This window comes from Triturus cristatus, chromosome 6, assembly GCF_964204655.1.
Source record: "Triturus cristatus chromosome 6, aTriCri1.1, whole genome shotgun sequence".
Taxonomy (NCBI): domain Eukaryota; kingdom Metazoa; phylum Chordata; class Amphibia; order Caudata; family Salamandridae; genus Triturus; species Triturus cristatus.
This window is the reverse complement of record NC_140589.1, coordinates 297,435,448-297,451,428: the sequence shown is the minus strand read 5'-3', so window position 1 is coordinate 297,451,428 and position 15,981 is coordinate 297,435,448. Positions and strand designations below refer to the sequence as shown.

At 47.9% G+C, this 15,981-nt stretch overlaps 1 protein-coding gene across 1 annotated transcript in view; it reads left to right on the top strand.

The window, feature by feature from the left end:
* DDX1 (DEAD-box helicase 1) overlaps positions 1–15,981 on the top strand; it is a 287,219-nt gene that overhangs the window by 136,333 nt on the left and 134,905 nt on the right. The window contains exons 13-15 of the mRNA XM_085610667.1: positions 5,529–5,667; positions 6,444–6,504; positions 14,543–14,641. Of these exons, the coding sequence (XP_085466793.1) occupies positions 5,529–5,667; positions 6,444–6,504; positions 14,543–14,641 (299 nt within the window). The remainder of the gene's footprint in view (positions 1–5,528; positions 5,668–6,443; positions 6,505–14,542; positions 14,642–15,981) is intronic.

Here is a 15,981-nt window from a genome sequence, read left to right as displayed (position 1 = left end):
CGCCGAAAACTCCCTCGACGCCGAAAAAACCGGAGGCCCCAAAAAAGCATGGCGCACAGAAACCATCGAAGCCCTCGGTTCCGAAATCACCGGTGCCGACGGACGATTCGGCACCATTGGCTCTGTTTACACCAGACCCTTTACAAAAGACTCTGTCCAAAGATCCAAAGACTGGGCTATTGACTTTAATTATCAAGAAAAGGCGCCTTGATACTCCGGCTCCTCCTCCACCGCCCAAACGGAAGGACTCTGCTACTTCTCCCCTCAGAGTGCCCTACCCACTACCGCCTCCCCTACCTCCTCCACCTCCTCCACCTCCTCCACCCCCTCCCAGGTCTCCGCCACCTTTACCTCATTACTCTCTGACCCCGTCCCCAGATCCGGACGACGGGGACCCGGACAATTACCCGGCGGACGCCCCAATGGATCCCACTCCACCGGGGACCCCAGACCCATGGGAGGATTACAATAACCCTGATATACCCGATATACCTCAGGACGACCTATACCCATCCAGGCCGTCTCCTCCAGAGGACTCCTTAGGGTTTCATCATTTAGTGCAGAGAGCAGCACACTACCATGGGGTGGACATGCACACTGAACCAGTGGAAGACGACTTCTTACTGGATACATTTGACATACAGGACAAATCCACATCTATTTTACCCATGCTTAAGGGTGTCACCAAGCATGCCGCAGAGGTGTTCAAAGACCCTGTCAGGGCCAGGGTACTAAACCCTAGAATAGAGAAAAAGTACAAGGCGGCACCCACAGACCCTGCATACATTAAGGGCCCTGCTCCCTTAGATTCCCTAGTTGTCTCTACAGCTAGAAAGCGGGCTAACTCCCAGTCCTCAGGAGAAGCCCCACCGCCAGACAAGGAATCCAAACTCCTAGACGCGTCTGGCAAACGCACCGCCTCTCAAGCTGCAAACATGTGGCGCATTGCAAACACACAAGCGCTACTTGCGCGCTATGACAGAGCACACTACGACGAACTTGAGGCTCTTATGCAGCACCTTCCCGAGAAACACAAGCGTAGGGCTCATGAGCTAATACAGGAGGGTAAACTAATTACAAACACCTCCATTAAGTGTGCCCTCGATGCAGCCGACACTGCTTCTAGAGCCATAAATACCAGTGTCCTGCTTCGTCGCCATGCCTGGCTCAGGATCTCAGGGTTCAAGCCTGAAGTCCAGGCGTCCATACTCAATCACCCCTTTGACCAACAAACTCTCTTTGGGCCAAAGGTAGACGAAGCGTTGGAAAAGATGAAAAAGGACACAGACACAGCAAAGTCTATGGGGGCACTCCAAACACAAGCCTCTAAACGTTCCTTTCGACGCTCCTCCTTTCGTGGCACAGGCAGAGGCTTCTCCACCGATAGCACCTCTACCTCCTACAAGTCCCCTCCTCAAAATACCTTTTCAAAGGGCAACCAAAGGGGTGGTTACAGAGGCAACAACAATAAGGGCAGGGGCAAAACTAACACCACCCGTTCTGCCACCCGCCCACACAATGACTTCCCCCCGCTCCCCCCAGACCATTCCACTCCGGTCGGGGGCAGACTACAAAACTTTATCCACGCATGGGAGTCCATAACATCGGACAAATGGGTGACCCAAATCATTCGGTCAGGGTACTGTCTCGAGCTAACATCTACCCCACCCAATATCCCACCAAGGCACCGTCCAATGTCTCAAGAACATTCCACACTGCTCAAACAGGAGGTACTCTCCCTCCTCCAAAAACACGCTATAGAGCAGGTCCCCATCAATCAGCAAAATCTAGGGGTTTACTCCCTATATTTCTTAATACCAAAGAAAGACGGGACCCTCAGGCCCATTCTGGACCTCCGGCCTCTAAATGCCTACATACATTCAGACCATTTCCACATGGTCACCCTACAACAAGTCCTCCCGCTCCTCTGTCAGGGAGACTTTCTCACAACCTTGGATCTGAAAGACTCATACTTTCACATTCCAATACACCCCTCTCACAGGAAATACCTCAGGTTCGTGGTGGACGGGCAACATTACCAATTCACGGTTCTCCCCTTCGGGGTCACCACCGCACCACGGGTGTTTACCAAATGCCTAGCGGTAGTAGCAGCACACCTCAGACGTCAACACATTCACGTCTTCCCTTACTTAGACGACTGGCTGATAAAAGCCGCGTCCTACCACCAATGTGTGCAACATACAAACAGCACCATCCAACTGCTTCACCAGCTAGGCTTCACGGTGAACTACCAAAAGTCCCACCTCATACCATCTCACACGAAGCAATATCTCGGGGCCACTATAGACACCTCCAAAGGTATTGCCTATCCAAACTCAGCCAGAATCACAAGCATTCAAGCCTTACGCAAAACATTCCTTCCCCAACACTCTCTTCCAGCAAGAGTGTTCATGAAGCTCATAGGAATGATGGCGTCTTGCATCTTCATAGTGCCCCATGTAAGACTCCACATGCGTCCACTTCAAGAGTGCCTAGCACAACAGTGGAACCAGGCCCAGGGTCAGCTGACGGATCTGGTGTTGGTGGACGGCCGCACACATCACTCTCTGCAGTGGTGGAACACCACAAACCTTTCCAAAGGGCGGCCGTTCCTGGACCCGGTTCCTCAGGTGATTCTAACAGCGGACGCATCGCTCTCCGGCTGGGGAGCGCACCTCCTACACCTCACAATGCAAGGTCTATGGACGCCACAGCAAAAATCGCTCCACATCAACCATCTGGAGCTCTTGGCGATCTTTCTAGCCCTAAAATCTTTCCAAAAACAGATTTCGGGCAAAGCAGTCCTCATTCGCACAGACAACATGACTGCAATGTATTATATCCAAAAACAGGGGGGGACACACTCTCCCCAGCTCTCCCGCTTAGCCCAGAGCATATGGAGATGGGCAATTCCCCAAAACATCTTTCTCCTGGCACAGCACGTTCCAGGCGTACAAAACACCATGGCAGATCTGCTCAGCAGACAAACGCAACAGCTACACCAATGGGAACTGCATCCACAAGTTCTTCAGCCATTCTTCCAACAGTGGGGGCATCCTCAGATAGACCTCTTCGCCACCCACGAAAACAAAAAATGCCCAAGCTTCGCCGCCAGATACCCACACCCATTGTCCAAGGGCAATGCGATATGGATGAACTGGTCAGGCAGATTTGCATACGCCTTTCCACCTCTCCCACTAATTCCATTAGTGGTAAGGAAGCTACAACAACACTCCCTCACACTCATTCTAGTAGCTCCGACGTGGGCCAGGCAGCCGTGGTACACCACGCTACTACAACTGTCAGTGGTACCACATCAAAAACTGCACCTATCCCCATGCCTCCTAACCCAGAACCATGGAGAAATCAGGCACCCGGACCCAGCTCAGCTCAACCTGGCGATCTGGCTCCTGAAATCTTAGAATTCGGATACCTTAACCTTCCCCCTGATTGCATGAACATCATCATGGAAGCCAGACGTCCTACCACTAGAGCATGCTATGCCGCAAAGTGGAAAAGATTTGTAATTTACTGCCATAACAATACAATCAACCCTTTAGATGCATCCATACAGCACATCATATGCTATCTGCTCCATCTTCACAGGTGTAACCTGGCATATTCATCCATACGCCTACACCTAGCAGCGATCGCTGCTTATCTACAAAACAGACAGCATTTATCACTCTACAGAGTGCCCGCTATTAAAGCCTTCATGGAAGGCCTTAAACGAGTAATTCCTCCCAGGGCACCACCTTCCCCTGTATGGAATCTAAATTTAGTTCTTACACGACTAATGGGTCCGCCCTTCGAACCAATGCATAAATGCGAGCTACAGTTTCTCACCTGGAAAACAGCTTTTCTCGTAGCTATCACTTCCCTTAGAAGGGTTGGTGAAATACAAGCGTTCACTATACAGGAACCCTTCATACAAATACATCACAGCAAGGTCATACTTCGCACAAATCCGAAGTTTCTGCCCAAGGTCATTTCCCCCTTCCATCTCAATCAATCGGTGGAATTACCTGTCTTCTTCTCGCAACCTCAATCTGTTGCAGAAAGGGCCTTACACACACTCGATGTGAAAAGGGCTTTGCTATACTACATACAAAGAACGCAACCCTTCAGGAAGACTAAACAATTGTTCGTTTCCTTCTCTCCACCACATAAAGGCAACCCCATTTCTAAATCAGGGATAGCTAGGTGGATTGTAAAATGCATACAAATTTGCTATCAAAAGGCAAAAAGAACATTATCTGTTCCGCCTAAAGCCCATTCTACAAGAAAGTTAGGGGCTTCTATGGCTTTTCTAGGGAATATACCCTTAGATGACATCTGCAAAGCAGCCACATGGTCACACCGCACACCTTCACAAAACATTACTGTGTAGATGTGCATTCCAAGCAGCAAGCTAGAGTGGGCCAGGCTGTACTAAAGACACTTTTTCAAACCACTGCAACGGATACCGGTGGTCGCCGCTAAGGTTGGGTACTGCTATATAATCTATGCTAAGTGTACAATCTGCAGCTCATATGCCTCGAACGGAATATGCTACTTACCAGTATGCATCTGTTCTTGGCATGTAGAGCTGCAGAGTTGTACACGCCCACCCGCCTCCCCGGCTACCTGTATCCGTTCCAGTACATCTTATTTAGATACAACACACATGGGTTTCTCACTGTTATTACTAAGCTCCATCATTTCCCTGTTGGCGAAAAACAATCTGAGGATGGAGCCGAAGCCCATGCGCAGTACGGACCGAAGGAGGAGTCACCAAACTCGTGACTTCCAAAGACTGTCCAAGAAGAAAAACAAACTGCAAACATCCGGGCCCAACACCAGATGGCGCTTTATGCTAAGTGTACAACTCTGCAGCTCTACTTGCCAAGAACAGATGCATACTGGTAAGTAGCATATTCCATCTTTTACTTCTATCTTTGACTTCTAAATGTCAAAATGATAGTTAATAAGTTCTCACCTTGTTTTGCCAACTCAATTCTGTGTTCTAGGTGCTTCAATTGCCCTCTGAAGGGAAGCAAAATAAATGGGCTGGTTATCATCCCTGTACTACCAGCTAAACTAAATGATAGTCAACAAAGCAAATAATTGTTGATTTGTAAGCCCATTATAACATTTTAAAATGCAGATTTACCATTGGAATTTATGGGGTCCACACCAAACTGTTATCTATCAGTCATTGCTAGAACACCGGTATTTCTGGTGTGCGTTAAGGGATGGTTTTGATTAATGTCACTGGACTGTTCATTTTTGAGTTTATCTTGTAAGAGTATTTTATATACGTTATTCTAAATTCTCTTGTTATTCTTTAACATTGCATATGGTGCATACTGAGTCCCACAATGCAAAGTAAGTGTGTGCATGTGTGTATAGTTATGTTGAAATCTGGTAACTGGGAACCGAAAAATGCTTTGGGAGATGAACCTACGTGCAGTGGAAATTGTTCAGTGTTAATTGTTTTCTTTCATTGGGGAAGAGAAGTATTTTTAGTGTATTCTTTTTGTTTTTAGGGAGTGCTCAAGTTGCTCAGACTAAGAATCTTCCAAATGCACCCAAAGCTTTAATTATTGAACCATCCAGAGAACTGGCAGAGCAGACTTTGAACAACGTCAAACAATTTAAAAAACATGTCACTGATCCTAAACTCAGGTACTATTTAATTTTATGAGGTTTTCCTATTCAGCTTTTGTGTTGCTGGTTTGCAAAAGCGACCTCCTCACGAATAATCTAGGCAACCCTTTCTGCATTTTGTATTATGCCTCCATAACTGTGGACAATTATTTGGTTGAATCCTAACAAAATCCTCACTGCTTGTAGAATATTAACTCGGCTGACAATTGTACATGTTGTCATATACTCTGTGCTCTAAATTCTTCAATCATTTTCTGTCACTTTCTGCCCGATACCTTAATCCTTGATTATTGTATAATACTTTTTGTTGTATGTATTTGTAGAAGTATTGCATGCTTTGCAGTGTTGCTCTTGCCTTGCATCACTGCTCATCTACCCGTCTGTCTGCTGTGCAGAAATGCAGTAAAATATCCACTCCCTTCATCTTAATTATCCACCAAGTCCGCCCGTGGTCCATATTAGTTTACTCAGTGGAAAGAACTTGTGCATGTACATTAATGATATGTGATGTTTGGCGTTTGACTGGGTGTGCGCCATCTGTGCAGATAAGCACATAGATTATTGCAACATTTTTGCTAATAAGAAAGGGCGGTTTCTAACAAGTTGGAAAAAATGGAAAACCAGCACTAAGAGTAACTGAGTATCAACTAACCTAATTTTACCGATCCTACTGTGCAGCCACAATAACTGATTTAAGTTTAATGAATGTACAAACTGAACTTGAGTTTAGTGTACTTAGATAGGAGTGATCAGGTACTCATGTTTTGTGATCTGAAAGTTTTTTTTCTTTTTAGGGAGCTTTTGATAATTGGTGGTGTTGCTGCAAAAGACCAACTGTCTGTTCTGGAACAAGGTGTAAGTGAAGTAGGGTTTCAAATGCATTTCGGTGGGGGCAGGGTGTTGATATTTGAGACCTTTTTTAGTGTCCTACTGATTCTTGCCTGTACTTTTAATAACCACTTGCTGGTGCGGGGAGTATGGGGGGATGCGGGGCGGGGGGGGTCAGGGCGTGCTCACCAATGATCAAGAAAGGACATCTTCTTGCGTAGTCCCCCCTACTTTTTGGGTTTGGTTATGGTGCACTTTGTCACAGTGTGTGTGTTCTATACCTATACAATGAGATAAAATTGACTACACCCAATTATCTTTTTTAATGATACAAGAAGGCCTACATAAATGGGTCCAGGAAATGCACCAGTGAAAGTTAAATGTCACATGTTGGCTGCAATGTTTACATCGCCAATATGTAGGACTAAAAAAGTATGGCTCTAGGTACACCATTGTGGCCTGTCTTTCTGAAGTTTCAAAAAGCTGCAGTAACATGTAAGAGACGTTCTGCACCTGCATTGTGTACTTTGGCTGAATCACCCTACATTTGCCCAGCACCCTAGAGGTTAACTTGTGTATAGGCCCAATTTATAAAATTAGGGCATGCTAGATACTGTTCTCATTGTGTCAATATATATTGATGGGCCTCGCTGGGTATAAAATTCTTATTTAGCCTGGAGAAGATTAAATCTTAAGCATTCTTTTTGACTATTTATCAAAATATGGTAAGATGGGTGTTGGATATAGAGCTACAGTGGAAAGGCAACTCATAAATTCATTATTTGTGAATCTTGCAAAGTAGTAAGCCAGTTCTGCTGGCTTTCTTTCCCTCCAGTACCAGTAGTTGGCATCATGATGAGTTGTTGAAAGGTGCTCTGCCTAGAAACGATAAACCAACTCCTAAAGGCAGGCATACTGAAGGGGTCAACCATAGAACATGCTATTTCTGAGTGGAGAGAAACAAAAAGATAGTATCCCACAGAGCGTAGCAAAAGGCCTTGCTTAAGACGTGATTGTGAGGTAGGGCATTGGGTGTAAGAACTATTTTTTCAAGGGAACACTGACATTCGTCTCTGTTCCCAGAAGGGATGACATCTGATTGCCGATCAGTAAGTGTGGGTGACGCCTCATTTCCATTTGCTGGATCTGGGAGATAACTTGGAGCCACGAGTCTGACTTCTGCCATTCTGAACATAGGCTTCCAGGAAAGTTTACAGTCAAATTAGAAAAAAAGCGCTGGAAAGTTATAAGATTTGTGGGAATTCCGCTACATTTGGCCAAGGAATGCATCAGTAGCTCCTCAGAACTCCACTGGGCCTGGAAGATACAGAAGAACGAAAAATTCTACGTTATGTTCCTTTAAGATGTCTAAGGTGTCTCCTGTCCCGATCTTGAACCGAGGGATTGGAAGTGATCTCCACTGGGCTATTCGTGGGCATGGGAATGGGGAGAACCTAAATGTTCGAGGCATGTGGGCTGCTGAATTCATATCTGTGCATAGATCGCCGCCTAGTGTTGGGTCCGGATGTTTGCACGTTGTTGTCCTGGAAGAGTCTTCGAAGTATCCTGGGATAGGTGACTCCTCCCCTGGACTACAGTGCGCATGGGCATCCTCTCCATCCTCAGATTGTTTTTTTCCGCCATTGGGTTCGGATGTGTTATCTTGACTCAAGTTAGGAAAACCTGTTTTCAGGCCAAAAGGCCTTTAGCTCGCGTCGGTACTGTTATCGATCGGTATCGATAGTATCTTTGTTAGTTTACTAACTTCTAGAACAAACTTTCGCATCTTACCCGACCTTCGATTCGACATCAGCGATGGAATCGAGGACACCGTTCAAGAGGTGTCCGGTATGCAATGCGAAATACCCCCACGTCGACGTCCATCCGGTGTGCAACAAATGCCTCTCACCGGATCACGACGAATCTACATGCATGGCCTGTGCCAGATTTCGATCCAAGAAGACTCTACGGAATCGACGAGCGGCGAGACTCGAGGCACAGCAAGCGGCACCGGCCCCGGCCGACATCTTCAACGCCGAGACCGAAGATGTCGAAGAAGTGGAGAACCTACCCTCCAGTCCCGTTTCCGAACATGACTCCGGATCGGGAGACGTCGACAAAACACTCTTTCGCAGAGATGAAGACGACACCGAGGTAGGAGACTACGATGAGGCCTTAGGGGCCGAAGAGAGTAGCTCCGGTGACGAGCAAGGCCTACCCGTTCAGACTGAAGAAAGCCCAGTGCAACAGTCTATGGCTCCGGTCGAGGGATCGCCTTCGGGCCTTACCCAAGACTTATCCCGCAGTTCTTCGGCCCCGCCCTCGGGCCCGGCCTCGGACATTCAGCGGCAGCCATTAATGCCAAAAATGGCTGGTTTCCCTTCTTTAAAACCGAAAGCAGTATTGGTTCACTTGAAACCGAAACCGAAAGTGGCGCTGGTCGGATCGAGGCCCTCCACACCTTCGACGCCAGCAAAACACATCGGCACCGAGCGCACCAAACAAGACTTCGGTGCCGAACTCGAAGCGGCCGACGTCGGAGTCGACATAAGGAAGAAGGCCTTCGGTACCACCAAACCTGCTCGGCTCCCGGCACCGACGCAATCGACTCCGACCCCAAAGGTCAAACAGCCTGCTGCGTCTCACACCGCTTCCACGGCGACATCTAAGCCACAATCATCGAAGAAGTCGACGGCCACTCCCGCCCCTCGACTCGATGACCCACCGGCGCCGAAAAAATCCACGACCGCCTCAACAGAACCGGTCGGTGCGAAAGACTCGAGGGCGCTCCAGACGTGACCCATTGCTGCGCAAAGCACCAAAAAGAAAATGGTCCTCCAGGACACGTCGGGCTCCGAGCCAATTACAGCTCCAGCAGCCTCTTCGACACCAGCCAACATTACTTTTGGCCTACCACCATCCACGGCCACGAAAATGTTCCAAATCAGGACACGGGTGACCCATACCACAATCACGCCTGCCGAACACTCTGCGGAGACGTCTCCATCGCATATAATCGACGCCGACACCGGCAGGATGATTATCCACAAACGGAAAATAACTTCGGAGCCGGCTTTGGACTCCTTCAGGATTCCACTCAAAAGAAAGCTGCCTGTGGCTTCAGAACCAGTTCTTTACGAACCTTTCCACTCACCCTACCAGGATCCACAATCCTTCTCTCCCACACACTCCGACACGGATGCGTTGGGGGACTACATGGGTGACCAAGTCCCCTACCCCGGAGACATGGACCCTGACGGCCAACAAGACCCTGATCAAACTTGGGATGACCCTGTGGACCCAGGTGCACCTATGGATGCACAAGACCCGCAACTCTATGGAGCAAAAACATCTCCCACAGAGGACACGGCAGCGTTCAACGCTCTAATTGAACGTGCTGCGGCCAATCATGGGGTGCAACTTCACTCGGACACTGTCGAGGACGACTTTCTTATGGATACTTTTGCATCCTCAGAAAGGAATATAAAAACTCTACCCATGTTGAAGGGTGTCCTCAAACCAGCAAAGGACATCTTCAAGGAACCCACCAGGGCAAGAGTGATAAACCCCAGGATCGACAAAAAATACAGATCAGCGCCTGGGGACCCTACTTACATCAGAGGCCAATTACCTCTGGATTCCATTGTCGTTGCGAATGCTCGCAAGAGGGCACACTCACAAACAGGTGACGCTCCTCCCCCGGACAAAGAGTCCAAGGTGTTAGAGACCTCTGGCAAACGGATTGCCGCACAGGCAGCCAACATATGGCGCATTGCCAATACTCAAGCACTCCTCGCTCGCTACGATAGAGCGCACTACGACACATTAGAGCAACTAATCCAACATCTCCCTGACCAATTCAGAGAAGGTGCAGATATCCTCATCAGGGAGGGACAGCTCCTCACAAACGCATCCATCAAGTGCGCGCTGGATGCCGCAGACACAGCTGCCAGGGCCATAAACACTAGCGTCATGCTGCGACGACATGCCTGGTTACGAATCTCCGGATTCAAACCTGAGGTGCAAAACAACATACTCAACCAGCCTGTCAACCCCGACTATTTATTCGGCCCGGAGGTTGACACCACCCTAGAGAAAATAAAGGAGGACACAGACACTGCAAAGTCCATGGGGGCTCTCCAAACTCAGTCCTTTCGGAGCGGCTCCTTTCGTCGCCCCGGAAATAGAGGAGCAGGTAGAGGACAGGGGTCACAGCAAACATACAACAAAAGCAATACACAAACCACCTACGATAAAAACACCCGGGGTGGATATCGTGGCTCCAGTACAAAGGGCAGAGGACGCGGCTACGGCAACACCAGGTCCTCCCCCAAGAACAAGCAGTGACGCCCTCTCCCTTCCTCCCGACCACATAACAACTGTCGGGGGAAGGCTACAAAGGTTCCTGTCCACGTGGAACTCCATCACCACGGACAGGTGGGTCAAAGATATTGTCAAATACGGTTACTGTCTAGAACTAACCTCCACTCCACCCACAATACCTCCAAAAAAACGTCCTATGTCCTCAGAGCACTTAACGCTCTTACAGCAGGAGGTGCAAAGCATGCTTCTAAAAGGCGCAATAGAGGTCGTACCCGTCCACGAGGTACGGGGGTGTACTCCCTGTACTTTTTAATACCAAAAAAGGACGGGTCACTCAGACCTATATTAGACCTGAGACCCCTAAACAGATACATTCTTTCCGAGCATTTTCACATGCTCACTCTCCAGCAAGTCCTCCCGCTGCTCAAGCAGGGAGACTTTCTAGCCACACTGGACCTCAAGGATGCGTATTTCCACATACCCATTCACCCATCACACAAAAAATACCTCAGGTTCACTGTTCAAGGACAGCACTACCAATTCAGAGTCCTTCCCTTCGGCGTGACAACGGCACCAAGGGTGTTTACAAAGTGCCTAGCTACTGTGGCGGCGCATCTACGGAGGCAGCACATACACGTCTACCCTTACCTGGACGACTGGCTCGTTCAAGCGAAGTCAGCCCAGCAATGTGCCAGCCACATGTCCCGCACCATTCACCTCCTTCACAGTCTGGGGTTCTCACTGAATTACCCAAAATCCCATCTCCAGCCCGCACACGTACAACAGTACCTAGGTGCAACTATAGACACTCTGGCAGCCACAGCTCAGCTAAATTTAGTGAGAATCAACAGCATGCAAATGCTGATTTCCAAGTTCAAACCACAACACTCCCTGCCCGCGCGAGTGTTCATGCAGTTGATAGGCATGATGGCCTCCTGCATCTTCATAGTCCCACACGCAAGACTACATATGCGCCCGCTTCAGGAGTGCTTAGCACGTCAGTGGAATCAGGCTCAAGGACAGTTGAAAGACCTAGTGTTGGTGAGCGGTCGGGCATACAACTCTCTGCATTGGTGGAATCCACAAAACCTTTGCAAGGGCCGACCGTTCCAAGAGCCTGTCCCACAGATAATACTGACGGCGGACGCGTCTCTCCATGGATGGGGAGCTCATGTACTCCATTACACAGTGCAGGGACTATGGACACAACAACAAAAGAAGATGCACATCAACTTCCTAGAGCTGATGGCAATCTTCCTCGCTATGAAAGCATTCAAAGTACACTTGTGCAACAAAGTCGTGTTGATCCGGACGGACAACATGACTGCCATGTACTACATACAGAAGCAGGGAGGAACACACTCTCCACAGTTGTCTCATCTGGCTCAGAGCATGTGGATGTGGGCCATTCAGAGGAACATGTTCCTCATGGCGGAACACCTCCCCGGCAAGGACAACCAGATGGCGGATCTGCTCAGCAGACACAGCCACCAAATGCACGAGTGGGAGTTACACCCATCAGTACTCCAACCATACTTCCAGCAGTGGGGTCACCCAGAGATAGACCTATTCGCGACAAGCGAAAACGCAAAATGCCAAAACTTTGCCGCCAGGTTCCCACATCCGCAGTCGCAGGGCAATGCGATATGGATGAACTGGTCCGGCAGATTTGCGTACGCTTTTCCCCCAGCACCACTGATACCGCTGGTGGCACGCAAACTGCGTCAACACTCACTGACGCTCGTCCTGGTTGTTCCAACGTGGGCACGCCAGCCGTGGTACACCACCTTTCTCGAACTTTCCGTGGTGCCGCATCAAAGGCTACGGATCAAACCCGAGCATTTGACGCAGAACCATGGAGAGATTCAGCACCCAGATCCGCAACAGCTGAACCTGGCAATCTGGCTCCTGAAGTCCTAGAGTTTGGCTACCTCAACCTGCCACCTGACTGTATGGACATCATTAAGGAGGCCAGGCGACCCACTACCAGAGCTTGCTATGCAGCCAAATGGAAGAAGTTCGTCATTTATTGCAATAATAATGACATTAACCCGCTAGACGCATCCATCCAAAACATTATTTGTTACCTATTACACCTATACCGATGCAATCTGGCGTACACCTCTATACGTGTCCATTTGACCGCAATATCAGCCTATCTGCAGACCAGGCAGCACCTCTCTCTATTCAGAGTGCCTGCCATCAAAGCATTCTTGGAAGGACTCAAACGAGTCATTCCTCCAAGCCACCCACCGGCTCCGATTTGGAACCTCAACTTGGTCCTCACACGCCTGATGGGTCCACCCTTTGAACCTCTACACTCATGCGAGATTCAATTCCTTACCTGGAAAGTAGCTTTCCTAGTAGCGATCACTTCTTTGAGGAGAGTTAGTGAACTCCAGGCACTAACCGTTCAAGAGCCATTTATACAGGTTCACGCCAACAGGGTCGTACTACGTACCAACCCCAAATTCATGCCAAAGGTGGTATCGCAGTTCCACATGAATCAAACCATTGAACTGCCCGTTTTCTTCCAAAACCCACAAACTGTCGCAGAAAGGGCACTCCACACACTAGATGTCAAAAAAGCCCTCATGTATTATATCGACAGGACCAAACCCTTTAGGAAAACACAACGACTTTTCGTTGCCTTTGCCCCACACCACAAAGGTAACGCTATCTCCAAAGCAGGAATAGCCAGATGGATCGTTAAATGTATCCAAATTTGCTATCAAAAGGCTAAACGTACTTTAACGATTCCCCCACGAGCCCACTCAACACGTAAGTTAGGGGCCTCAATGGCTTTCCTAGGAAACATTCCTTTGCATGACATATGTAGAGCAGCCACCTGGTCCACTACACATACATTTACCAAACACTATTGTGTAGATGTGCAATCAAAACAGCAGGCAGCTGTAGGACAGGCTGTTCTCAAAACTCTTTTTCAGACCGCTGCAGCTGGCACTGGTAGCCGCCGCTAATAAGAGGGCACTGCTATATATTCTATGCACAGATATGAATTCAGCAGCCCACATGCCTCGAACTGAATATGCTACTTACCAGTATGCATCTGTTCTTGGCATGTAGGGCTGCTGACATTCATATCGCCCTCCCTCCTCCCCGGCGCCTGTAGCAGCTGCAGCTCTCAGAATTACTGTAAGCATGGTCATCACTTTCTATATCTACTCCATCACTGCCACAATGGCGAAAAACAATCCGAGGATGGAGAGGATGCCCATGCGCACTGTAGTCCAGGGGAGGAGTCACCTATCCCAGGATACTTAGAAGACTCTTCCAGGACAACAACGTGCAAACATCCGGACCCAACACTAGGCGGCGATCTATGCACAGATATGAATGTCAGCAGCCCTACATGCCAAGACAGATGCATACTGGTAGGTAGCATATTCAAACTCCATGCTGTGTGTGAAAATCAGTTGCCCAGTCAGGAGTTTACTGCACTGTACTACATACACCCCATGGGAGCCTTTGCTGGAAAGTGACCTACACTATGGAAGCCTATACCAAGGGCTTCCACTATCCCAAATTAATAACCGAGTTCCTCAGAGTGTCTCTGCTGCTCCACAACACAGACAATTTTTGTTTACAGTCTGAGTTTTTATAATAGTAGTATAATGAACATCATATGTAGACCATGTTTTTGAGAAAATTGACCATTGCTGACCTGAAAATTATTTGTCACAAGTGAATGTTCTTTGCCATACATTTGTACCCTTTTCAGGTTGATATAGTTGTTGGGACGCCAGGAAGAGTGGATGATCTAGTGTCGACTGGAAAGCTAAACTTGTCACAAGTCAGATTCCTAGTCCTTGATGAAGCTGTAAGTAAAAAAGGTTACTTTTTAAGTTTTACTGTATTTTGTATTCTTCAAATGCACAATGTTTACGCACAAATTAACAGTACCATTTGGTATCCATTTTAAAAAGTTTAGGGTATGGTAATTTGTTATTGCAGTCGTTTTTGTTGTACACTTAAAAGACTTTTTTTTTTCAGCAGGAGATAATCAGTAAACTAATGAAATAACCTCCTCCCCATGCTAATATTCTGTTAATCTTTCTTAGCTTTTAGGGTCATTAGCCATATATATTCATTAGTATCTGCAATAATGCCCTGGATTCAACAAGTGTTTCTTGGTAGCTAAACCCACATCAAGGATCTGTGTAAATTATGGGAAAACTACCATGTGAGTTCTTGACCATATTTTACCGGAATCGGACTAGTAAGCAAGACCTTGAACTTTAATAGTGGGATATATTTTGTGGCTTTTAGATGAGAAGGATTAGGTACTGGGCATAGTCATCTGGTTGGTAATAATTGTCCATACAGGTCTCTATGTCTTTGCCTACCCCTGCCCCCCTCCCTTTGATGGGAGCACCTACTACCTGTTTAAGAGGGGAAATGTTGAACTGTACTCATTTAGGCGTGCTCCTCTGAAAAGCACAGACTTGGGACATGCGTCTCTATGGTACTATATTATCTATTCAAACTGGATCTGGTTCAGTAGGTACCATAAGGGAGCAATTCTGCCTTAAACCACACTGAACCTTATTGTAGCTTTCCAGGGTGGAGTAAGTTCCTTTTGCCAGACCACTAAAGGAGGTGCTAATTGGAGACCCCTCGGCTTGAATGGCTGCAGCTTCCAGTTGTGGCCATCTGGGCAGTCTATTTTATGAGGTGTGGTGCAGATTGTCACCCTCCACCCACTCTTTGCGGCCCCCTACACCCAGCACCCATTCAGCCATAATCTCGACATTTCAGGGGATATTAATCTATCGTCCACCTGGTACCAAAGCGGCTTTCTCCCAAGCCCTCTTGATGCTTCTGGAGTCATACACTGACCCTCACTTCCTCACAATCCTTGGGGATTTTAACTACCATCTAGAATGCAAAAATAATACGGACACAATTAGACTGCTGGATAATCTCGAAGCTTTCAGCCTAAACCAATTTATAACGGAACCCACCCACCAGGCAGGACACACATTAGACGGGATTTTTACAAGTAACCCCGATATTACTCTGACTAACTTGCTAGCCCTGCCGTGGACAGATCACACGGCCATTCATTTTAACATCAAAGTCACACAGCCACATTTCTAACACAGGTCAAGCCATCTAAGGTACAAATCGGGTGCTGGAATAAAGTCAAGGGCAGTGACT